Raw genomic sequence first — 25,356 nt, 5'->3', positions numbered from 1 at the left:
CAGTCAATTATATGGGGTAATACAAAGAACATGGGGAAGGGTGGGGCCATTATAAAGGAGCAAGCTTTCCTATGAATACTTATTTCCAGTAATTGGTCAGGTCATAGAGCCATTTTGTATTTGTTATAAACAAGATTTTCTCTCAAGAATATTCCAGAAAATGTACTGTTCTAACTGTATGTCTAGTCCTAATAACACTACCGAAGTTAAGTCATAACTATGTGATACCTCAGGGAATGATTCATTCACACAGACAACATTGGAAAAAAAAATTATATTTTGGAAGAACGCACTACAGTAGGTGACAATTCCAAAATCAAATTACATGAAAATATACATCGCAATTTTCTTTTTGTACAATGGGTGAGGAAAATCTGCTGAAAAGAAGAATGATAGAGTTTAAGTGGAAAAGTCACATGAGAGAAAAAAAGAAATGGAAAAAAAAGAAGAGAAAATGCAACATTATGTCAAACCCTGAAGATAATTTAATAAACTGACACATATGCATGCTTTCCATCTTTCAAGTTCAATACCAGGCAGTTAAGGAAAAGTATTGTACAGGAAATGCAAAATTGACTGTTTTTTTCATTAAAAGCAGTAGGGTCCTAGGGCTCTACGAGTAAACGTTAGAACAGCCAGGATGAGAAGCTTGTGCGTCAGCTCAGTAGAACCAGGGGTTTCACATAACATTTGCTGGGACATAAGGCACTTCAGAAGTTTAATTACCATACTCCCCTTAGGGGTTAAATATGGAATATCACAAAAAGGGGTAACCAAACTCCTGCAGTGACAAAACATTTTGAAAGCGATGGTTAGGTCAAAAAAACTAAGATGGGAATTTGGGGATTAAGGAGGGGGAATTCTAAAATCCTGCTGCACAGCAAAATTAAAACCAATTACAGTGTCACCCATCAATACCAATAAAGGGGTTTTCTGCATAGAATAGACTTTCATTTTTGAGAGCAGAAGTGGGTTACATTTGAAAGATTTCATTAGCACTTGCCAAGAGAGAAGGGGGACCCTGCACTGCTCTAAAACTGTCCAATTCCCTTTTGCACACCTTTTACATACTACAAGGGTGAAAACCGGGAAAGGGAGGAAAAGAAATCAGTAGAAGAGGCTGAACAGAAGACTAGCAAACCCCAAGTACACTCTTCCTTCATTGCATTCTCAGACTTTACATAATTGTTTTCCTAACAAGAAAGCATTATTTGGTACAATGTGTATTTATGGATGTACATGAACATTATATATATTATCCGGATCATGTTGTGCTATGTACAGGTCTGTACAATTCTTCCTGAAGTTTAAAGCAGTTCTTTAGATTTTTGAAATGCGAAAATCACCTTTAAGTTGGCACTTTTTAGGCTCTTGTCAGCATTGATAACTGGCATGTTTTATTGCAACCCCGGTGCCAGCCAGTGTTTGCCAACTAATTACAACAAAAAGTCCAGCAAAAGGTGGGTAGAGTGCAGGAAAAACAGTGCCTTGTTTCTCAAATGGAGACCTGTGTGGAAGAGCAAAAAGCCAGATTAGAATATATAGCAATACAAGAGTTAAAATATAGCGCAGACCTATGAGACTGAATGAAAAGATGATATATTACATCAAAGACCTAAACATTAGCTTAATTTTTGGGACTGAAGAGCCAATGCTAAAAACAGAAAGCAGAATGAACAATAGCAAGCAGAAATCTAGAAAACTGAGGAACGTATACAGAACGTGGGCTACAAAATTGTAGCAATTCCACAGTTTAACAGCAGGGGATCTAGAATTAATTCACATCTGCGTTCTGTATTCCTTTCGGGGAATCCGCTTGGGGACCCCCCTGAATGGAACACCAAATGCATTAAAGAGCAGTGAGCAATTAAATGTATTTTCCACATGAGTTATGCGGAGGGAAAAAACTTCAAGAACTACTTTCTCCTCTGCAGGATTCGTGCGAACACAGCGCGGAAAAAACACGGACCCCATTATAGTCTACGGGGTTCTTGCGCTTTCATTGCTCACTGCTTTTTCATGCATTCAGTATTTCATTCAGGGCGTCCCCAAGCGGACTTCCCGAATGGAATACCGAACGCAGATGTGAACCAGACCTTACTTCCAATAGATAAACATAAGTCCATGGTCACATGATAAACACACGACCAGGTGCACAACTGGTTAACCAGGCAGATATCCAATGTTCATCACATGACCATGGACCGATTTTTATTCACTCAAAGTAAGCAGAATGAATGACAGCCAGCAGAGATCTAGAAAACTGATATAACTTCTCATTATACAAACAATATTCGTCTTATGTTTTGTCCTAAACCGAACAAACCCTTTAAGTACTACCTCTGCCTGAAACGGCTTCTAACAGACACCAATTAATATTTGAGTAACACAAATATTGGGGGAGCAGACAAGAAGTCAAAAATTAAAACTTACCCTGAAATTGTGAAGCTACTAGCTGCTGCATAAATGTCACTCAAAAGCAGTCTCTTGGCTTTTTCTTACACAGCGGGCAACTTTCCTCTTAAATTCTCCATTACGATCTTCCCTCCATTCTTTCTATGAAGAGAATAAAACAGAGCATATTTGAAAAACTAATACAAATGAAGTAACAGTAATGCTAGCCATACACATTAGATAGAACCTAGCCAAGATATAGTCATTCATACAACAAAAAGGGCACAAAGCTATTAAAATTTTTTTTTGCTCGTGTGTACAAAATGGCAAAAGATTGTCCAAATTTAGCCAATCATGCTAAATAATTGTTTTTGGTCAACCAAACAGCCAAAAGTTTCCAACATAGGGGCCACACAGTGGCTCAGTGGTTAGCACTGCAGCCTTGCAGCGCTGGAGTTCTGGTGTTCAAATCCCGCCAAGGGCATAAAACCATCTGCAAGGAGTTTGTATGTTCTCCCCGTGTTTGCATGGATTTCCATTCCATGTTCCAAAAAAGACATACTGATAGGAAAAAATGTACATTGTGAGCTCTATGTGGGGCTCACAATCTACATTAAAAAAAAAAAAAAAAAAAAAATAGTTTCCAACATGCCAGATATGTTGACTTCAGCTGGTACAGATTTTTAAAAGCTACCTTGGGCCATAGATTGCCAAGGTAGCTCCAACAATATGAACTTGCTCACACAGATTAAATTATTTTGCATCCATGCCATCTCGTCTCATACTGCTAGTGGCCAAGAGATGTCGCTAACTGCACATTATCTGACCAGGATTGCTGATGTGAATATCCAAAATTCAGTAGCATTGCGTTGCATATAAATATGGGATGTGGCCTGTAAAAAGGGTGTGTTCTAAAATAGTTCATTAATCGTAATCAAGGTAAAATGTTCAATTAACAAGGGGCCTTAGCCTTTATGGGGTTTTTCTAAGACTGATATTCGTGGCTTCAAAAAAAGCTGCGGTAACAGATCCAGCTGCTAGAAAATGTAGAGAGCTGTGCTCCAGTATAAAGTGTACCTCCAGTTCTAAACTTTTTATAAATGATGAGTGCATTTGTATACAAGAACTGTTAGAACACATTATTGAGATCTGTTTCCTTCACCAAGAGGACTTTTCACCACCTCTACCAATTCAAGTTCTTAGCATCTGTTAATAGTCGCTGCATCACCAGTTCCAGCGCAGCTAGAATTTTCTCTCTAGCCTCCACAATTCCTGAGCAACAAGCACAACTAGTTTTGGTGGCTGATGTGCTATTTAAGCTCCGTAAGGGCAGTATCAGGCAGAGGTGTGATTCAGAGCTCCAATCGTAGGCAGTCAGAGTCAGAGCTCAGAATCATACGCCTGGTCTGCTCCTGTCTGACACATCCTACTGACGGTACAAAGACTAAATAGCATATCATGCACAGAAAACTAACAGCATTGATTGCTCAGGAATGGTGGGGGCTAGAGAAAAAAAAGTTCCAACTGCATTGGAATCAGTGGAGCAGCACCTATTTGATGTATAGAGCTGAACTTGGTGTTGGTCAAAGGTACCTTTTAAGCTGTTCTCCTGACCTTGAATCTTATGCAAACAAGCAGTCAGATTGATCTCCATATCTAGCCTCACATACAGAACTCTATGGACACAGGGAGAGGGGGCTGAGGAAGGAAGGGGGGGGGAGGCTGTCAAGTGGTGCATTTATTGCCTCATTCTGTGCACTAGTAGTCTATTGTCTACAAGCCTAGCAGTCTTAAAAGCACATCCAACCCTCCCCCTCTCCATAAATTAATTTGTAGAAGGTAACAGCCTGAAAAGTGAAGAAAACATTTCTTAAAAAGATTAGCTGCAAAGTTTTTCTTCACCTAAACTTTTAATTTATGCAAAGTTTATAAAATGGTGTCACTTTTTTTTAATTTTTTTTTATTTAAAGGCAAGACTTTTACACTTGCCAAAGCACCATAGCATCTCAAGTCAAGTGATCAGTGAAGATGCAAACAATGGTGAGAAGAAATTCTGCAGTAAGTGAGCTCTGTATAACAGGGAATAAATTCCAGGACCTGCATGCTACTGCGGGGGCGGGGGAAGGGAAGGAAAAAAATAAAAAAATAAAAATAGAAATCACAAGACAAACCAAACAAAATATAAATGTTAACGTACTGCTGCATCTACATTGGCTGGGGAGTCTCCATTGGGGTCTGCTAGCATAGAAATTACACTGATCATTATAGTTTCCACTGTATGGATAGGAAGCCAACGCTCTTCTGGTTTTTCATAGCCATATTTATCCTCTCCAGGCTCGTGAAGAATAGAAATACACACATCACCATTCTTATCAACTAAAAATTAAAAATAGAAGTTAGTCACCTAGGGCTACTAGTAACAGTATTAAATCTTCTCCTATAAAGTAGCATAGGTAAGAGCAGACTAGAATACAAGAACCAAACGTATATATTGTCATGCATGAAACTCTATAAAACTAAAAAACTCCAGATGTAAAGTATGTATAATTTATTTTCACAGGATTCAATGACTCTCATTGTCAAAGCATACACAAAATAAAGACGAATTTACAGTCTATTCAGCCATCATTCCCAGTAGTAATCATGGCCAAAGCTGAGTGTGCGCATATATATGTTATATTATTCAAATAAAGGGGACACACACACACACCATAATACACTTTTGCCTAAACAAGGTGCCTCTTCAGATTGTGCCACCTGTTGGGCTGACCATGCACTAGAATTTATTTATGCCAACTAGGAGCTGGTATAGATCACAGTATGTGTCAGTTTTCTGGAGTGAATTATAATAAATATGTCACATGCAGGGGACCCATCCTGCCTACTTTTTAGACAAGTGGCACAAAATGAACAAGTGTGCCACAATTTGCATCTTTCTGATGGCATGGGGGGGGGGGGGTGTTGGTTAATACATCACCCACAAGAATTTAGGTTTTTTTTTTTTTGGCCAAAGAATACCAAACACAATGCACAGCCAGAACGAACTACAGCACATCACCATTTGGCTTTCTAACAGTTATTTGAATGCCATAAAGCTTATGGTAGGTAACCTACAAATCTGAATCTAGTAAAAAAAAAAAAAAAAAAAAAACCCACACACACCTTTTACTTATGGCAGTCAGAACAAAGTACGGTACTACAACATATCGGTTAGCTGTTCATTACATGACTGCTAATGTGACATTATGGTAACCAAATCTTCATTTTATGTGAAATTAGAGACACAAGAACTGTTCTGACTCTATAGATTCAACGTTATCAAGATTGAAAGTCAATGTGGTCCTCAGGTGCACAATGTAAGACTTAGTTGATCCCAGAATTTACAATGTAGAAACAGTTGGTTCATCTAAAGAGGGTCCACAGCAGTGAGATGTGTGACCTTAGAGTCTTGTGCAGGTATGCCAAGGAAAGTAGTATGTGAGGATTTACAGTTCAATGATATTGATAGGTTTCTTCCTTTTATGGTTGTGAGCGGTATCCACCAGTTGTTTGTAGGTATCAATGATAAGATTGATACAATATTGATAACACTGAATCTATAGTGTCAGAAGAAGGCTCTTTAACCGAAGTTTACTCAGTATGGATTACTGTGAATTTACAAACTATAACTAAACTATCACTTGCTAACTTATTACTGGAGTGCTTGGATCTCTAATTTCACTTGAACAACAGGTTAGGACTAGAGATGAGCGAATATTATTCGAAACGGCCGTTTCGAATACCTCGCTCCATAGGAACGAATGGACACAGCTGGGCCGGCTGCTTAACCCCCTGCGCGTCGGCTGCTCCAATTCATTCCTATGGCAGTGTGGTATTCGAAACTGCCGTTTCAATTAGTATTCGCTCCTCTCTAGTTAGGACCCTTTCCAAGCACCCATTTAGTAAGCAAACCACTGAGTGCCACATACAAAGTGTGCCAAACTTCAATTTATGTTATACATTCTAAACATAGAGAGTTGGGAAAAAATAAATAATTGGAGACTAATTACTTACCATTGGGGTGCCAGATTTCTGTTATAAATTTCATTTTAGGCGGCCTTAGGGGATAATCCCGTGGAAAAGTAAGATGCGCTTTGAAAACTCCACCCTCACTATGGAGCAAGCAAGATATGGTTATTAAACAAAAACACAACATATATGCATGCACACAAAGGAGGAGGTAGAATCCTGCTTTATGTTGCCAACAGCACCATTCTGATGCTACTCGAATGAGCCTATGTACAACCCAGGCTGAATCTGGGCAGAGTCCATTGGGGGTTATCTAGCAGCTGCCTCTTTTTTGGTCATGTTTTTCATAGGTACTTTTCAATTTTTTTTTAAAGACTAGTTTTTCCTGTGGTGCCCATTTATAATGTAGGCGAACCCCTTGTTTAATGTTGCTCATGCATTAATCACATTTATGAGCCATGTGCACTTTGCCTTTTTTTTTTTCTCAAAAAAAAAAAAAAAAAAAAAAAAAAAAGCCCCTTTTTAATCCTTTCTGACCTGACAGGCTCATTACACTGCCCATGTACTGGAGTGCAATTACACCTTTTTTGGCCCCATTTCTTGACAAATGGCTATAGCACTGAGGGCAGCATAGCATTTGTAGCATATCTACATATAAGTACACTGATGGTCACATCTATCATGTATAAGTGAGGCAGCTGTAAATAAATCTACAGAAAACAGGGAGTCAGCATATTGTATGGCTTAGTGGACAGAGTCAGAACTACAGAATTTTTTGTTTTTCTTCAATACAGTCGTATGGCAAAATATCACAATTTTGTTCTCTTTGTTCTTGTTTGCATGGACCATTTTTTTCTAATGCAAATAAAATAACTGAAATAGAACCAATTCTCATATACAAACCTTTGACTTAAAGGGAACACGACACGAGAAGTGTATTTAAAGCTTAAAATCATTTGATTTAAGCAATAGTCTCAATTATATTTAACAATCTTACAGTTGCAATTACAGCCATTTATCCTAAAATAGTCCATCTTCCCATTTTCCAGACAATTAGCATGGATTATTGATGCAATGGTCTAGAGCAGGCCCTATTAAGTTCTATGGGAGCGTTTTCTAAATATGCTACTTTACCTGTGCAGATAGGGGAGCAGATAAATTGTGAAATCTCCTATTGTGACTTGTAAGCTCTATGTCTTATCAGCAAAATGATAAGAATCACAGCTATCATGTATATGTAGATATGAGATTTGGCTGTTAAAAAAAAACAAAATCACATATAGAACAGGAAGCAGAAGCACATAATTTGGCTTAGGCTAGGTTCACATCCTGCACCATAGTTTGGAAACGCCTCAGCATAAACCACCAATAAAAATGGCAGGGAGAAGTCCTGCATGGAGGACTTTCCTCAGTGCCAGTTTTAGCATAAAAACTGTGGACAACAGACGGACCCCATTATAGTCTAGGGGGTCCACAGGCTGTTTTAGTGGTAAGTCTCCCTATTGTTCAGATCCCCAGTGGGCCTAAACAACGGAGACCCATGTTCAGTTGTGAACCTAGCCTTTGTGAAGGAAAGTTAGGATTTACTAGTTTTACAAACAACCTCCTAATATAAAGGTCAACACAAAAACTTCACTTCAAATCTATGTAATGGAGACTCCAGTTCAGAACAGTCAGTGCCATAGCTGGTTCCTAAACGGAACATGTACATGTAGGATTTAGCTGTTCGCTTGAAAAATCGGACATCTTTGTGAACGGACTCTTAAGGACAGACACGGACAGTAAAGGACATTACATGATGTCCCATTTAAAATAATGCAAAAAGGAACGGACACAGCTAGTGTCCGATTGCTAATGTCCGCGCAAGATTTTGCGCGGACATTAGCATCGGACACTAGCTGTGGGACACCGATGCTAGTGTGAACGCCCCCTAACAGTCTGTTTGTGGCCACTCTTGCTGAGATAGCCATTTTCACCTCTACACCACCCCACTCTTGAATTTCTTTCAAACTGTGCTATAAACATAAAAGTCCAGTCACATTCCAGCACTTCACCATTCTGTTTCTAACTGGACACCATCTTTATTTTTAGATTCCCCTTTCTCCATTAGTCCAATGATGTCAGAACAGTATCACACGGAGAGTTAGAGACAGTACCAGCTCTGACTACTACTATAAATATACAGACAGGGATGCAGAACTGTCATTTTCATTATAACTGTGTGACATAAGACTACACTTGAGTACTGTAGTGCAATTTGGAATATATTAACCAGTGGGATACTTACTATAATGTGTCTGGAGGACCAATAATAAGAACTTCCCATCGGTATAAGTCATTGTCATCTATTAAACCTGCTGAGAACCCTTCTACGGGATTTTTATTTAGTTCTGCAAAACAAAATAAAGGTTTACAGTTACACAAAATAAATATGGTTTTTGATACAATAAAGTAACTTGGAAGCTTGTTCCTCAACATACACACCACGATTGGGTCAATACAACTGAGGAATACAATACTTTTCTCTTTACACTTAAAGAGGACCTTTCATCAGATCGGGCACATGCAGTTCTATATACTGCTGGAAAGCTGACAATGCGCTGAATTCAGCACACTATTGGCTTTCCCGATCTGTGCCCCAGGTAAAGTGCTATCGGTCCCGGTAGCGTAGGGCTTTACAGTCAGAAGGGCATTTCTGACACTTAGCCAGGGACGCCCTTCTGCCCAGCAGTGCCTATCGCAGTGTACCGTGGAGCGGGGAGGAACGCCCCAGCTATTACACTAAAGGGATGCTTTGGCATACATATAGACCATAGAAAATATAGCCAAGTGAAGGTAAATATAGGATTGGATACCTTTTATCCAAACCATCCACCCCATTTATATGGCCTATAAGGGCTAGTTCACACGTAGTTTTTTGGTCCGGATTTTGATGCAGAATTTGCATAAAAAAAACGCCTCCCATTGAATTCAATGGGAGCCGGTCATTTCCTTTTTAAAATAAAATATCGCTCACGGAGAAAAGAAGCGACCTGCCCTATCTTGACGCGGATTCCACGGCGGAAACCGCCGCAGCGTCTGCGTCAAGACAATCCCTCCTGACTAAGCAAATTCATTTAGGCCTAACCCAGAGCGGAAAGCCACGACTGTCGTAAGCCGCGACAAATGCATTTTGGTTTGGATTCTGGCGCAGCTTCCCGCATCAAAACCCGGACCAAAAAACTATGTGTGAACTAACCCTTTATGGTGCATCATATACAAATGGCAGCGTAGTATGTGAAGTGCTGAAGTAGTAATGTTTTAAAGTGTAATGCTAAAATAAGTCATGTAAAATGTATAAAAAAAAAAATGAATTGAATTGGAAAATTCATCTGGAATGAAGCTTTCAGCACTCTCCACACTTCTTTAGATGCTTAAGATGTCACAGCACAGTTTCCGCTGACCAGTAACTAGATCTGTAATGCAATTATATACATTCTGCGTGGAGGAAGGTGACAGGTGCATTAAATACCATATGTCGAGTGTGGTCTGAAATAACAGACTTCCATTTATATTCAACACACAATACTATCTGCAGTATAGGATGGCACTGCATGCTAACTTAGAAGTTATAATGTAGCCGTGATGTATGCAACTATCAAATCTAGAGGACAACACATTAGGACTCTTAGAAAGGGAAGAGGAATTGGGCACCTCAGATTCCACTCCTCTTTCTAGCCCTGGTGCGGAGTAAAAACAAAAAAGCAAAACTGGCCAATGTAGCTGGCACGTATGAGGACAAAGTGGTTGGCGCTTACAGGCCCTGCTCATGGGGGTAAAAGTGGCCAACATTTTGGCACTGCTGGAAAAGTGTTTTGTGCTGCAATGTGGTACTGGCACTACTTGGGGGGTATTTTACGTAAGCAGGAATTTTTTTCTCTCTAGGTGTAAGACATTTCACTGCACAACCTTGTAGCAACCCAACACACACCACGTTTCAATCCTTATATAAAGAAAGTGGTGTTCTGCTTTTCAGGAAACAAGCCTAGACATTGGTCCACAACAAAACAAATCCAGATCTCAATTATTAGGATGCTTCTCTCCCAGCTTACAGCTGAAAAGCACAACTGAAAGCTACACTCACACAATAGCTGCCTGAAAGGGCTGGAGAGCGGGGCACAAGCGTTGCACCTACACTTTTCTGGAATGATCAGGGCACAGTGAATGCACAGCTGTAAATACGGCTGAAGTTTCTAGATCTTCAGATTCACACAGCTGCTCTGCTTGTCTCTACAGGCATCTAATTGACTAAAACAACTCAACTATTAAAACATGACTAAGCAGAAAGAACCCTCTAGCTAAATTCAGAAGCTGAGCAGTTCCGAAATGTTCCAAGTTTGTGCTAATACTCACCAGCCAACCATTTGACCGAATGGAAACACAACACTGATCTCATACAAGCCTGAAAATCAGGAAAGGGCTGTGGCTGCACTTCTTAGCAAAACACGAACCCCAGCCTTGTTTGTGCCATGTATTACTAACGCACAAGCCTTTTACTTCAGAAAGGAACATGCGAGAAGCCAGTACCACACTGAAAGTGAAGGGAAAGTGTCCTGGAGAAGCTCAGAGAAGTGAGCAGCACTGAAAACTACCTTGAAAAGTAAATACACCGACACAAGCATATATACATATAAGCTCCACTGGCTAACAGAAGAGCCTGGTTTGTCCACATTCTGCAATAGCCCAATTAGCCACTTAGGGGACCCTCTTAATGCTGGGGAAACAAAGGAAATGCAGCATTTCTGCAGTGCCCAAAAACTGCAGAAAACAATGCAATGTTTTACAAAGAAGATTACATCTACATAATGCTTAAAACACAAAAAAAGATATATGGAGATTTTCAGCACAAACTCTACACTTTCCTATGTAAAGAGGTAGTCTGTAGAAAATATGCACCACAGCCAAAATTAAATCTGGGGGAGAAGGAAACAAAAAACCAGAAACAAACACACACCACACTTTCCTCACAAAAGCTTGTACCAAAAAATAACAAAAAACAAAACCAAAACCCATTCAGAGGCTACATACGGACACTGGTGGTTTGCTGTAAATACCCATTCAATGAATGAGCTTTTAAAACAGACCACCAGCAAGCCATCCCCTATGCAGTTTCTCTTGGGAACAGGACAGAGACCCAGCGGGCGGACACGGGCACAAGTGTGAACATCCCCTAATTTCAGCATATCCGGCTATTTTGAATTTTTTGTGATGGCTATATTTTGAAATAACAAAACAAAACAAACAAAAAAAACTCTTAAAGCATAAATGTCTGTCATATGAAAAGTCTATTTTTATTAGGATAGCGCCCCCCCCTCCAAAAAAAAGGATGTTTTATATACACAGCAGAGAAAGTGCTTCTGTGTCATCTTTCCATTTAATCTGTAGTGTCATTTTAGAGAAAAGTAATGTACATCTTGTACATCAGAGTCATGCCCACTATGTTGCAATAGGCATTCTCCAAAATATACACCCTCACAGAACACCATTGTAACTATATACCATGAGCAAGCAAAGATCAGCTCAGATTGCATCCGGCGTTCGATCAGCAGTTACAGGCGACCCACAAAAAGGTCAGCTCAGAGGCCTCTTGTCAAAGCTATGGCATGTGTGCTAGGCATGTTCAAATGACAGCGTCAAATTGTGGTCACTTCATCCATTCCATCTGCTCCTACATCATGTCCACATTTATCAGTGCACACAACCTACTTCAGTAGTAATCAGGTTAGCAAAAACAGCAATTAATATATTTTATCTATATAGCACCAACATATGCAGTAGCACTTTATAAATTGTAGGGTTCAAGTACAGACAAAATTAAGCATTAGTCAGTTCACCAAATGGGACTGAAGACCCTGCTCACAAGAGTTTACAATCTATGAGGTGGGGGTGGGGGGTGACAAGGGGTAGTAGGAGCAGTATAGAAGGTAGCATTGCTTTTACAGTGGCCCAGCCGTTTTTGTGATAGAGGTTACTTTCATTACATATAAAAGCTGTCACCAGTCAGTGTCCTTAACTGTGCAGGTGGTGCAGGGAAAGTTAGTCTGATATAACATTCCAGAGGAGTGGTGAGGGAGAAGTCTCATATATGAGTGTGGGCGTAAACTCAATGTTATCTTTGTGTTTACATGGAGAGACAACAGACATTGTCCTAGCATTTGTCAGCAAACTACAAGCATCTGATCTGATTATCCTGAACAAAGAACTGTACATAACAGCACAGTCCCCACACAGTCATCCTCTGACCTGTCTTATAAGATATAGGAGAGGGACCAGGGAAACAATGGGAGGAATAATCTAACATAGGCAAAAAGTAGCATTGCTAAAGCAAAGTGTAAACATACCCCAAAGGGAAAGTTACTCATATGGCCAAAGTAACTGGGTGAAATCTGGTGGTGCCTAAATTGACCTTAAAGAGGACCTTTCATGGTCCGGGACACAGGCAGTTCTATATACTGCTGGAAAGCCGACAGTGCGCTGAATTCAGTGCACTGTTGGCTTTCCCGATCTGTGCCCCGGGTAAAGAGCTATTGGTCCCGGTGCCGTAGCACTTTACAGTCAGAAGGGCGTTCCTGACAGTCAGTCAGATACGTCCTTCTTCAAAGCAACGCCAATAGCGCTGTGTTCTGAGACCGGGAAGGAACGCCCCCTCCCAACCTGATAATACTCATCTATGGACGAGTACTGTGAGCAGAGGGAGGGCGTTCCTCCCCGCTCACACTGTACAGCGCAATAGGCACTGCTGTAGAGAAGGACGTTCCTGACAGACTGTCAGAAACACCCTTCTGACTGTAAAGAGCTACAGTACCGGGACCGATAGCGCTTTACACCGGGCACAGATTTGCTCTAACTACACACTCATGCTTCCTAACCCTGCATATGAAAGGGAAGTCACTGACTAAAATCCAACCATTTTTACCTCATCTCAGTTTTTATAAAGTCCCAAACAACTTTGTCTAACTCTCAAACAATCCATAATTTTATTTCCAATCAATATAAACTTCAATGCAAACTACTATTTGAAAAGCAGAGTAGATCTGTACCATAGCGCAAAATACAATCTGCAATATTTCTCGGGCACCTAAAATATTTAGCAGAACTTAACAGTATCTTGGGAACTTTGCGTCACCTTTGTAGTCACAGCTCATTTTACTTCCTGAGAGGATAGGATTTCCTCCAGGAAAGCAAGCTTCCTAAGCATAAAACCTCACTAAAACACCCATTACCAGCAGACATTTTGTACTGCTTCAAAGCGACATCAAGACAACTGACATTAAAGACACATCACTATTATTCATGCATTAACCCCTAACCACTACATTTTTAGCATCATTTACTCCCCTGCTTTCCAAGAGCCATGACTTTTCTATTCATAAAGTTGTATTGAAGGTTTTTTTTTAATTTTATCTTTTTAAAGGACAAATCTAACTTTGTCATAGACCCATTTAATATTTCGGGCACTGATCACAGGCATCAGGTCTCTACTGTATAATTCCTGAGCGGCTGCCATATTTAAAAATCTGACATCCTCCAAACTAGTACAGCAGAAGTTGGGAAGGAGTTTAACAGTCCGTCATGTTTTAAAGCCTTTACAAAAATCCAAAAAGTTTGAAAAATTCAAAAGTCTATTCTGAAAATATTCTGAAAATATTCTGAAGGCGGAAACGCAGCTTTTTTTCTTGCTCAATCCACTCCTGGCCAAAGCCAGGAGTGGATTGAGCAGAAGGGAGAAGTATTGGGACTTTTATATATATCTCCCAATCCTTTGGAGCCATTCGTAGCGTTGGCTCAAAAAACCGCAAGAAAAAAAAAAGCTGTGTTTCCACAATGTGGGGCCTTAGCCGAAACGTGTAACTGTTGGTTTCTGGGTCCTGAGACAGGATGGTCAGCTCCAGGACTATTTGAACCTTTGGGCAACAGAGCCCCTGTGGGCCCCTTTTTGGAGCAACTCATGCACATCGCAGCAGAGAACCTGGGGCGAACATGAATGGGCCTAATCAGTTGCGAGTCTCAAGCCACAGCTTCCATGGTTGAATCAGATACAGAATCCTTGGAAAAATCGATCAGGACGCTTTTCTTTTTTGCTCCAATCCCTGGAGGCAGAATGAGGGAAGGATTTACCTCTTATTTGGGAGCTAAATCGGGCATAAAATTAATCTAAATTTTATAATTGGCAGGTGAACCTCGTAAGGTTTGGCCAACAATAACTCTTGCCATGGGCCAATAGCCGTACCTACCGGTCTTTGCTCCTGGCAACGGCCACCTCTGCTGCCCCTTCAGTCCAGGATATCTCATATTATATATATATATATATATATATATATATATATATATATATATATATCTGTCAGTTACGCACAGGACCCCATAGAGGGCTGGAAGCAAACTGGAGGCAGCCGTGGGCAGGAGCATGGATCAAACAGTAAGTAGGTCCTGTTACCTGCTGGAGTTACTGCAGCAGGTAAAGGCCTACTAAAAAAAAACAAAAAAAAAAAACACTGCAAACTTTAAGAACCTTTGGCAGCACGGTGGTTAGAAAAGCAGCCTTGCAGCGCTGGAATCACAGGTTCTACAAGGAGTTTGTATGTGTATTCTTCCACACCTTAAAGACATACCCAATGGGGGAAAGTAGATTGTGAGCCCAATGTAAATCACTGCGGAATATTATGGAGCTAAATAAATAAAAGAAAATTTGAAAAGACTGCGACACGCTAACAGGCATCCTTCAAGTCCAAGAATGTCATCATGCTATGGGGAAACAGGAGGTAGATGCTGCTTTTGGCTACAGCTACTGACCACAGAATTTCTTATTCCATACTGATGCTGCTTTGCCTGTATGAGATTTCCCCATCCTGCCCTGGGATCTACTCTTTCACCACCAGGACATGGATCTTTGAGAGGGGGTGGTCTAGCTACCGGGAAAAGTCTCATGCGTATTAATACACAACACTATTTCAAATGCATAAAAATGCTTTAGTGATACATAAATAAATTATAGGAAATAGGTACCCTTTAAAATGAGTTTAAGAAAAGAAAAAAAATAACCTACATTGAGAACTGAAAGAAGGGCATTTTCATAAATTGTCTGTCAGACATACTGACCATAAATCTGCACCAAAATTAAATTCTCCACCGCCACATGCAGCTAGCAAGTGACTAGATTTATTACCTAATTTTTGAGACTTCTACATTTCGTTAACTAAATCTGTGTCGTGAATTTGCTTTAACTGTTTGTTTCTAAATTGGTAGTGATCCAAGTAAGCTAAATAATAGTATAACTGTATAAAAGTAATCCAATGCCCTGTCGGGATGTTCACACATTTTTTTTTGCCGGCGGATTTTGACGTGGAATCGCCTCAAAATCCGCCTGCAAAAAAGGCTCCTATTCACTTCAATGGGAGCTACTCGCTTTTTTTTCCCCACTAGCTAGTAGCAGAAAAAAGAAGAGAGATGCCCTATATTGCCGCAGATTCCGCGGCTTGAGACACGCCAATGTTTAGGACTGTTCATTTGGGCCTAATCAGGAGCAGAATGCCGATACACTGCATCAGCATCAAGTTGCGGCTAGCTGCGCCAAAAAAACATACGGCGAAAAACTTTTCCGCCGTGTGGATGGGCCCTTATACAGGCTAATAATGATCAGCAGAAGAAGTGTTCATAGTTACATTCATTCCATCGCTGCAGTGTAGACATGCCCGTGACTTCACAATGTAGGAAGATAAATAAATATGGACACTTCGCACTGTCTAAAAGGAAGCATTCATTTATTTGTCCCTGTATGTTGATAAAGAGGGTTTGCATGAAAGACTGAAAGAACAACAATTTGATCAAAACACTAAGCGAAAATAAAAATAGGCTTGTCCAGATCAACTTTCTATATTGCTGACCTGCCTTCGGTACGAATAGGGATTTGCTTTGCAAATCCGACCGTGAGCAAGATTTAAAAATCAATGCAGAACATGTTGGTGCTATATAAGTAATATAAATAATAAATATAGTGCTGATTAGTGCTCATTATGGGCAATTCATCTGTATACAAGGACCCAAAGGAATAATGTTATAAAGGAATATGAATAACACTTCTGCTAAAGGCTTTTTAGCCAGAATTTAGAAGTGGGTGAAAATATAAAAAGCAGGTTTAATGTGTTAAGGCCTGTATACGCCACTTTTAATTCTATTAAAGAAACACTGAACATGTGTCTCAAATGTATGTTACAGTATAAGGGAGCGTTCACACTACCGTCAGTGTCAGACAGCTAGTGTCCGCTGCTAATGTCCATGCAAAATCTTGTGCGGACATTACTGTCCTTAAGTGTCCGTTCCTAAAGATGTCTGACTTTTCAAGCGGACAGAAAAACCCAACATGTAGGTTTTTTCTGTCCGCTTGAAAAGTCGGACATCTATGGGAACGGACAGTTAAGGACAGACACGGACTGTAAAAGAACGCACCCGATCTCCATATAAATCAATTCAAAATGTCACAGACACAGCTAGTGTCCGCTGCTAAAGCCCGCACAAGATTTTGCATGGACATTAGTAGCGGACACCGACGGTAGTGTGAACGCCCCCTTAGAGTACATACCGATAGGCCTTCAACAATAAAAAGGAGATGTCGTTTTTCCAGCTATAGTAGACAGTCTTTGATACAGACATCCAGTACACTATACAGTATTTTAACTAGATGTCTCTAAACTCTAATGACACTTTGTGAATAGAACCTTCAAGATACATTTTATATATCTAACAGGAGCTTCCCTGATATATACAAATGTAGTGCTTGAACATGATGTGAACAGAGTCTTAGCAATCCAAATATAGCCATGCCTCAACAATGCAAGATTAGGGAGCCTGCACACTGAGTTTACACTCACTCATTCTGAACATAAAACTTGTTCAGAGTGAGCGGCGTAAAATATAAATCCCATTGACTTGAATGGGTGCTGGCATACGTGCCCTCCCCGTTGAAATCAATGGGAGGCTTTTTTTACCTATTGCTTTCAATGTGACATGCGCATATGCCGGCACCCATTCAAGTCAATGGGATCTGTATTTTACGCCACTCACTCTGAACGAGTTTTTTACGTTCAGAATGAGCGAGTGTAAACTCCTTGTGCAGGCTCCCTTACTGAGAAAGCATACAGGTCAAACATAAAACATTAACCTAGGAATTCAACAGCACACAGCAACATGTCAGAGCACATTACACAACACAGACTACAGTACAAATATACAACAGCCACGTCTCACAATGCCTAGATGAGGAATACAAGAGCCTTCAGCTGATACAGTCTTATCACATGAGCAAGCTAAGGTGGCTGTATATAAAAAAAACAGCTCTATTTATAGAAAAGCTGAATACTTATGTTATAATCAATACACAAGATTATTTTACCTGTACTTACCACAGAGAAACTCAAAATGTGTGTCATGTGTAAGATGGAGGCTTCTAGCCCAAGCAGGTATGTCTAAAATGTTGTGGTGGTTTAAACATTACACAGGGACACTTTCTATACATTGTAAATAGTTGTACAAGACATTTGTCTTGGCTTAATTTTGTCTCCCAGATGGGCCAATTTCATACACATAATAAAGAACTTTTACCTAGATATTTGACTGCTGTTATATGTGGATTTTAAGTTTTGAAGAGGAATTCCTCTTCGTTTTCTGCCACCATATTCAGTGGCCACGGGATGCTGACACAGGGCACCGGTATTCCATCACAACTTTTCGCTGCTGCTTAGGCCCAGGTGTGTGGAGCAAATAGAGAGTCTCGAGCTGCAGAATCCGGAACTAGATCAAGCAAGACACTTTTTCCAGTGTCCTGCTGCAATCTATGCCTCCTATTGTTTTCCCATGGTTTCTGGGTGGCATCCGCAGCAGATTCAGGAGCAGAATCCACCCCCAAATCTGCGGCAGTTTCCTCTGTGTGAATGTATCCAAACAGTGCAAAACATAGTAGTTCAAACATTATGATCTTTTTTCACCGTATTGGATAAATATTTATGGGAGAACCACTGTATAACTATTGAGGCAAAGCACAGTCAAGCCTCAATAGTCATTTTCCTAGGAGAATCCTGAGAGCCATCACAAGACTCCTGGCTGTCAGATACTGGACACCCTGCTGCAATATGGCCACACAAGAGATATACAATCAACATAGCAATTGAAGAGGTGAGGGTCAGGTATGCAAATGTCAGGGGGAGACCTGAGATGTACCAAATGTCCATAATAGAGGACTCCATTCAAAACAAATATTTTGGGTCTCAGCTTTGTAAAATAGCTGAGAACCCGGCGATTATGTCAGGAAGTTGGGTGGCAAGTCTATGATCCTGTACAGGCGTTACTGCAACTGCTGCATGCAAGTATAGTCTTATATTACCTGGAAATTTTAGTAAGACTTGTTGGCACCTGATTTACCACAGAACTGCCACTGTCTACTACAGCTCAAGCATTTGTATGGACGAAAAATTCTAGTTGCATTTAGTTATATGCCCTGAGTGATTGCTGTCCAAAGACCTAAATACCATTGAAGCATGTCTGCACGTAAACAGGCCTTTATCCTTTACTCTGAACGATCTAAAGGCCATTGAGATTTCAGCTTTGACAGATCATTCATATGAAAAAAAGCTCATCACAATCTACCTGGATATTGTCTCTCTCTTCAGAACCTTTGAATTACTACAGAAGACCATTACCGCAGATTCTTCTCTCACCACACACCCTCCTTGTCACTCCAGGCTGCACCATACATATTAAAACTGTGCTCATTACTGAGGAGGTGTTATGTGCTGTCATCTCACAAGAAAAGGGATTCCTCATCTCCCTCACATCATGACTCCATGTACAAAGAAATATGAGATATAGATTCAATGGTTTACATCGTATCAAGTAAGTCAAGAGGAAAACATGCTCTGCCTTCATATAATAAATAAATACCTTACATGCAGCACAGGGCTGGAAACAAGCTGTAGAAAGCAGCAATATGCTGAAACTAAACGGAAAATCACACAAAGAGTACATTAGAATGTGAGTTCCCATATCACATACTAAGCACATACTGAACTGCCATCTGTTTCTACACATTTGTAATCTCAAGGACTGAAATTTCCTTCTAAGGTGCAAATAACATGCACATGCCTTATTGCTGAAACAGCACCGACCACTGACTATGCCAATATTACAGTAGTGTATCCCAAGTGACTCCACAAAAAACTAAATGAAACAGTGTGCAAGATCTAAAAGAGCAAAATAAGGGTTCATAGTGGCAACAAAATACACAAGATGAACAGGAGGAAAACAATGTATGCATTTATGATGCCAAGCATGGAAGGTAAGCACCCTACTTAATGGACAGTGCAGGGCACCACATTATTCTCTACAATTTCATCCCCTCTAAAAAGCTCTCAAACCAGTACAGATCAATTTCCTTACTTTAAAAAGTATCTATCATCTATCCCAGGGGTAGGGAACGCACGGCTCTCCAGCTGTTGCAAAACTACAACTCCCAGCATGCATACTGGCTCTGCTGTTCTGGGAACTCCCATGGAAGTGAATGGAGCATGATGGGAGTTGTAGTTTCACAGCAGCTGGAGAGCCAAAGGTTCCCTAGCCCTGATCTATCCTGACCGCTGAGATCCCCATCAATCCCAAGAACATGGGAGGTGTACATGCAGCCTGACCAAATGTGGTTGTGAATGGTGATGGATGGTGCTTCCATCAATGGGAGTGCTGAAGATGGCTGTAGTAAAGTATTCGGCCATCTCCGCCACTCCTTATGAAGGGGCAGATGCACAACTATTTTCAAACACTAGGGACACCACGTGAATACTCTGTCAGAGAAATTCAACTGTGTTGCCCTGAAAACAGTGCAGTGTGGGGTTTAGTGGCAGCACATTGATAGACATCACCAATGACACCTGGAAACATTATGCATCTGTGTCACACCATGCGGCGCAGAGGAAGTCTAAACTCACATGTGAAAAAGTGAAAAATTCCAGCAAGCATGATTTTTTTTTTTTTAGTAAATGGGTCAGTCAGAATCCATTATTTGTCATTAAATTGATCCGTTTTTTTGTTTAATCCATTCCTATGACGGACCAAAAGAACAGATTAGGTGACAAATGCACAGTTGTTGCCACAAGGCCGGAGAGAAATAGCTTTGGTTTTACAGTGAATTGCTGGTCATGTACCTCACTAAGATGTTGTATGTATACAATACAACCTGGCTCAAACCCCTGCATCAATGGGCAGAAAACATTGCATTGATATTGAAGAGCACTTGGGAATGCTTTATTTTTCCACAAAAAAACCCACACACTGAATAGTTGCTGTAGGTTCCCCACTCGCTGGGGAAATTCTGTTCTCCATTCCACTTGAAAAATGCAAAGAGAAAAGTACTGCATGCAGCGTTTTTCTCTTTGCATTTTTCGCCCTTTTTGGACGGAAACCCGGAAGACCCCATTATAGTCTATGGAGTCTGCCAAGTAACCGGTTCTTTAAGTGGATTAGGTTTTCATTCAGGAGGTCCCCAAGTGGACCCCCTGAATGGAAACCTTAAACGCAGGTGTGAACCTAACATTGGGGGTCTAATCTGAGCCGCATATTTTTATCTTCTAATGGAGATTATAAAAGCAGATAATGTTACAAAAAAGGGGGTTATTTGTAAAACAGGAACTAATATGCTAGGAAGCTGTAGTATTAGGTTGTGTTCACACAGAGGAATTTGCCACAGATTTGGGGTGGAATTTCACCCCCAAATCCGGAGCAGATTCCTCCTGGAATCCATCTCCCATTGAAAACAATCACAATCAGAGTTCACAGCAGGATGCAGAAAAAAGAAGCGTCCCGTTTATGTCGCCCTGGCTTGAGACTCCCTCATGATAAGGCCTATTCATCCGGGCCTAGTAAGGGGCAGGATGCCGCAACGAAATGCTAATGAAATCATGCGCTAATGCGTCATCCAACCGCAGCTATACCATGGCAAAAATGCCGCTGGAAAAAAATGAACAGGAATTCCTCTTCATTTTCCACCCTTAGGCTAGGTTCACATCTGCATTCGGGCTTCCGCTTATGAACCCCACAAACGGAAACCTAATCCGTATAAAACAAATGTGGTTATCTGCAGACTCCATAGACTGAGGTCCGTCGGGTTTCTGCCATCGTAGTGCTTTTCTCTCTACGTTTTTCAAGCAGCTAAGGGAACAGAATCCCTGAACGGAGTTCCAGTGCCGGTGTGAACCCAGCCTTAGGTGTAGAATACATATTGTCCTATAATTCACAGGATCTGTCACCAAGTATAATATAGTAAATTCCATCATCTGATTCTCACTGTGCCCCAATCGGTCCTTTCTTTCAAAAGATAAGGCCCCTGGAAGGTTATAGCTCTGATTCTCCAAGTGGGCAGAAACTGAGAAAAAAGGTTCACGCCCATATGGAAAATTAGAGCTAGTTTACATATAATCTTCCAGGGGTCGTCTGTTCTGGGTGGACGAATTAAAATAAATAAAAATTATTCAGGGGAACGGCAAGAATCAAATGATATATACAGATTTTCTTAACATGCATAAGGCGGTATTCAGACGGCCTGGGAGTACTGCTGTTCTTGTCATTCTGCTGTGTATTGGATGGCTAAACACTGCATACAGTTGTACAGAAAAATACTGCAGATTAAGACAAGCTTCACCTGTACTAGCTGCAGAATCCCAGCAATGGACTGGAAAACGTAAGCTGTATGAAAAAAAAAAACTGGCAGAACTGCACTGTGTGAACAAACCCTCACAAACCTCTACAGAAAACCAGTCTTGAACCCCCCGTCAGAGCTCTAGACCCTCTACTGTGATGTTAGGTTTTCCTACATATTTATTAAACCCTGGTCCCCTAGGTATTATTATTATAGTGCTACTTCTCCTACACGAGTTCTTAGTCACCAGCTAGATAAAGCCTAGTCACCAGACTAGTAGGAGCCTGTTCCCATGGCTGCCCCGATGACAGGGACCTGATTCCTGTCGCTTTAAACCTCGCAGCACATGTAAACTGCATTGTGAGGCCCCAACGTGAGGGGTCAGTGAGCAGGCGCAGAGCAGCGGCCCGGGCCGTGTGTCACTGGCAGCTAGAGCCCTGGGCAACACCAGCCAAGGGCTGAGAGAAGCTGATACAAAGGGGAGGGGGCGCCCGAACTAGAGCACACAAGGCAGGAAGCCGCCGGGCAGGCATTACACAACACGAAACTTTACCTGCACCTGGCCTTGTGTCAGTGACTGAGGGCAGCACTACAGCGCCGTCCTGTCAGCACCGCCGGTGACAACAGCGAGCAGTAGCAGGCGCCCCCGTGGGCTCTGTAGTCGGGGAATTCCCCAGCTATGACGCCACTACGTGACTAGAGCGAGCACCTGGCCATAGCCCCCGGAGACCCCCACACCACCATGCTGCCTGCCCCGCTCTTACCCCTGCCTACTGCGCGCCCGCTGCCTAGCCACAACAACCCCCTCCCCCTCTCTATAGCAACACTGCCCCCTCCTCACTGCACAGCCATCTGCCCTGCTCCAGTCTCCGCTGCCGGGGGACAGGAAGGAGAGCCCGGACATCCCGCCAGCCTTCAGCACAAACACATAGCTCCCCGTTCTGGCGCTGCCCCCTTTATGTGTAGCTCTATACCCTCCCCTCTTCCCTTCTTACCCCGGGGAGGGGGGCACATTACCTGCGAGCTGCCTCCGCAGCAGGAGCGCAGACTGCGGTTCCGTCATGCTGTACCGATGTGACTGAACTAAGGAACAAGCGACCCCGGAGAGGAGGGAGCAGCACAGCTGGTCTGAGCCGTCACCTCTCGATCTCCCTCCCCGGCTCCTCACTCTCTGTCCCTCTCACTCTTAGCTCTGGCCCCAGCGCGCCTGCGCAGTCTTAACCCTTCCCCCATTGTGTGACCTACACATTGCGTGCTGGGGGGTGGGGAGGAAAGTGCCGCCATCTTGGGAAGGTCATTTTACAGTAGCCATTTTAGGAAGGTCATATAACATGATCCCGGCTTCCTGTTGTGCAATGCTGCCTACTAATGTGTGTAGTACAACGTCCAGTGACTATATGAAGAGTGATCAGACTTTATTATTATGATCCAAGCAGAATGCACTTGTCATATGCATGTAACTATCCACATCAAGCCTAGATTATTGATAGAAAACCTCAAAGACCACTGCAACTTTTATGGGTCTGCCAATTAAAGGGCAACCAGACAACCCCTTTAAATATATTTTCCAGGTTTTATCCTTAGGGTAGATCATAAACTGAAGATGATCAGGGGTCCCACATCTATGGATCACTATTTATAAGCAATGGCAGCACTCCCAGAGCACCACTACTACTTCACAGGTCATGTGACATTACATGGTCTGATCGCAGTTCAGTCCCTTTCAAGTAAATGGGAATGAGCTGCCTGCAAAGCACAGCCACTGTAAAATGTATAGCGCTATGCTTGTTTTTGTGAAGGTGCCACAGGACACAGCTGAATGCTGTGAGCGTATCTCCTTGTATGTAGGTATACTTGCAGAACATCTCACAGATATGGCTTTCTCATGAGATACCCTGGAAAAAGGCGGACGCTTGTTCTCTATACACTTAGATAAATTCCCATTGTGGATTAGGGAAGCATGGGAGGTGGAAGTTGGGCCTCTTTCTGAAGAGCAATGGAATTATATGCTGGAGCTCACCCTGAAAATGTCCCTTTGTGAGGTACAAAGATTGGCTCATTTGTATCAATTACATAGTGTTTATCGAAACCCTAGGTTTCTTTTCTGGATTGATTTTCATTCGGATGCCCTATGTTGCGCCTGCTTCATATGTTCTGGGAATGATGAAGGCGGAGAAGAGCCAGGACAGGAGGACGTCGCTGGAAGAAGAAAGAAGAGGAAGGCGGGACCGAAGATGACGTCGGATCGTGCACGACCACCCCCTGTGCATGCAAAAGTATGCACTGGATCACAGTATGGCTACCCCGCTCAACCCTGGTTCCTAGCAAGGTTCCATTCTCATTCTTGAACCCTTTGTAACTCCTATTTACATGTTCCCTCCTCACTGACTTTAATGATACATGCTAACAATTCATAAATTAAATTCTGACCTTTAAAGGGGTTGTCCCATCACAAGGATCCTATCTATACTGCTTGTTAATGTGAATGTAAGACTTTTCCTAAATACATTGCTTCAGCAAAACTGCTTTGTTTGGCCACTATCTCACTTTATTCATTTTTTTATGGCCACAGCCCTGACCTAGCTGCTCATGAGTCAAGTGATGTATCAGCCTGCTCTCAGGGGGAGGGAGGAGGGGCTAAGTGCACGGGAGCGAGCCTGGAGGGGGGGGGTAGTTTACCCTTTGGGGGGAAGGGACCGCCAATACAGGGTTAGACGTCGGCACAGGTGAAGCCAGCAACATCGCTATGCTTCTGCCCTGCATGAAGCCAGCAGCGGCAGTAGCGATGCTGCTATTCCGGGGGGGGGCGGAATAACAGCATCGCTTCTGCCGCTGCTGGCTTCATGCAGGGCAGAAGCATAGCGATGTTGCTGGCTTCACCTGTGCCGGCGTCTAACACTCCCCGGCGTCCGCTGTAATAGGTAGGCGGATGCTGGGGACTGTTAGACGCCAGCACAGGTGAAGCCAGCAACATCACTATGCTTCTGCCCTGCATGAAGCCAGCAGCGGCAGAAGCGATGCTGTTATTCCGCTCCGCGGTCACATATGCAAAGCCAAGCGGCGAGATGCCGCCGGCCCTGCGTGCACGCTCATAGACCAGTCTAGCCTTCACAATGCAAATACAGACCCGACACCCTGTGTCTATGGTCACTGGTCTATGAGCGCGCACACAGGGCCAGCGGCATCTCGGGCTCTCTATCTCACTAAGCCCAGCCCCTTCCACCTTCCCTGTCTCACTA

General features: G+C 42.1%; 1 protein-coding gene across 1 annotated transcript; it reads right to left on the bottom strand.

The window, feature by feature from the left end:
* Positions 1–258: 258 nt before the first annotated feature.
* On the bottom strand, positions 259–23,322 carry UBE2G1 (ubiquitin conjugating enzyme E2 G1). The gene is made up of 6 exons (XM_075264842.1): positions 23,135–23,322; positions 8,690–8,792; positions 6,448–6,545; positions 4,592–4,770; positions 2,434–2,556; positions 259–1,507 (listed from the first exon to the last, which is right to left on the bottom strand). Exons 1-5 carry the CDS (start codon positions 23,178–23,180, stop codon positions 2,470–2,472), a joined length of 513 nt encoding a protein of 170 aa, XP_075120943.1. The 5' UTR covers positions 23,181–23,322; the 3' UTR covers positions 259–1,507; positions 2,434–2,469.
* Between the last annotated feature and the right edge of the window lie 2,034 nt (positions 23,323–25,356).

Source organism: Leptodactylus fuscus, chromosome 2 (assembly GCF_031893055.1).
Source record: "Leptodactylus fuscus isolate aLepFus1 chromosome 2, aLepFus1.hap2, whole genome shotgun sequence".
NCBI classification, from domain to species: domain Eukaryota; kingdom Metazoa; phylum Chordata; class Amphibia; order Anura; family Leptodactylidae; genus Leptodactylus; species Leptodactylus fuscus.
This window is presented reverse-complemented; position numbering and strand designations above follow the sequence as displayed.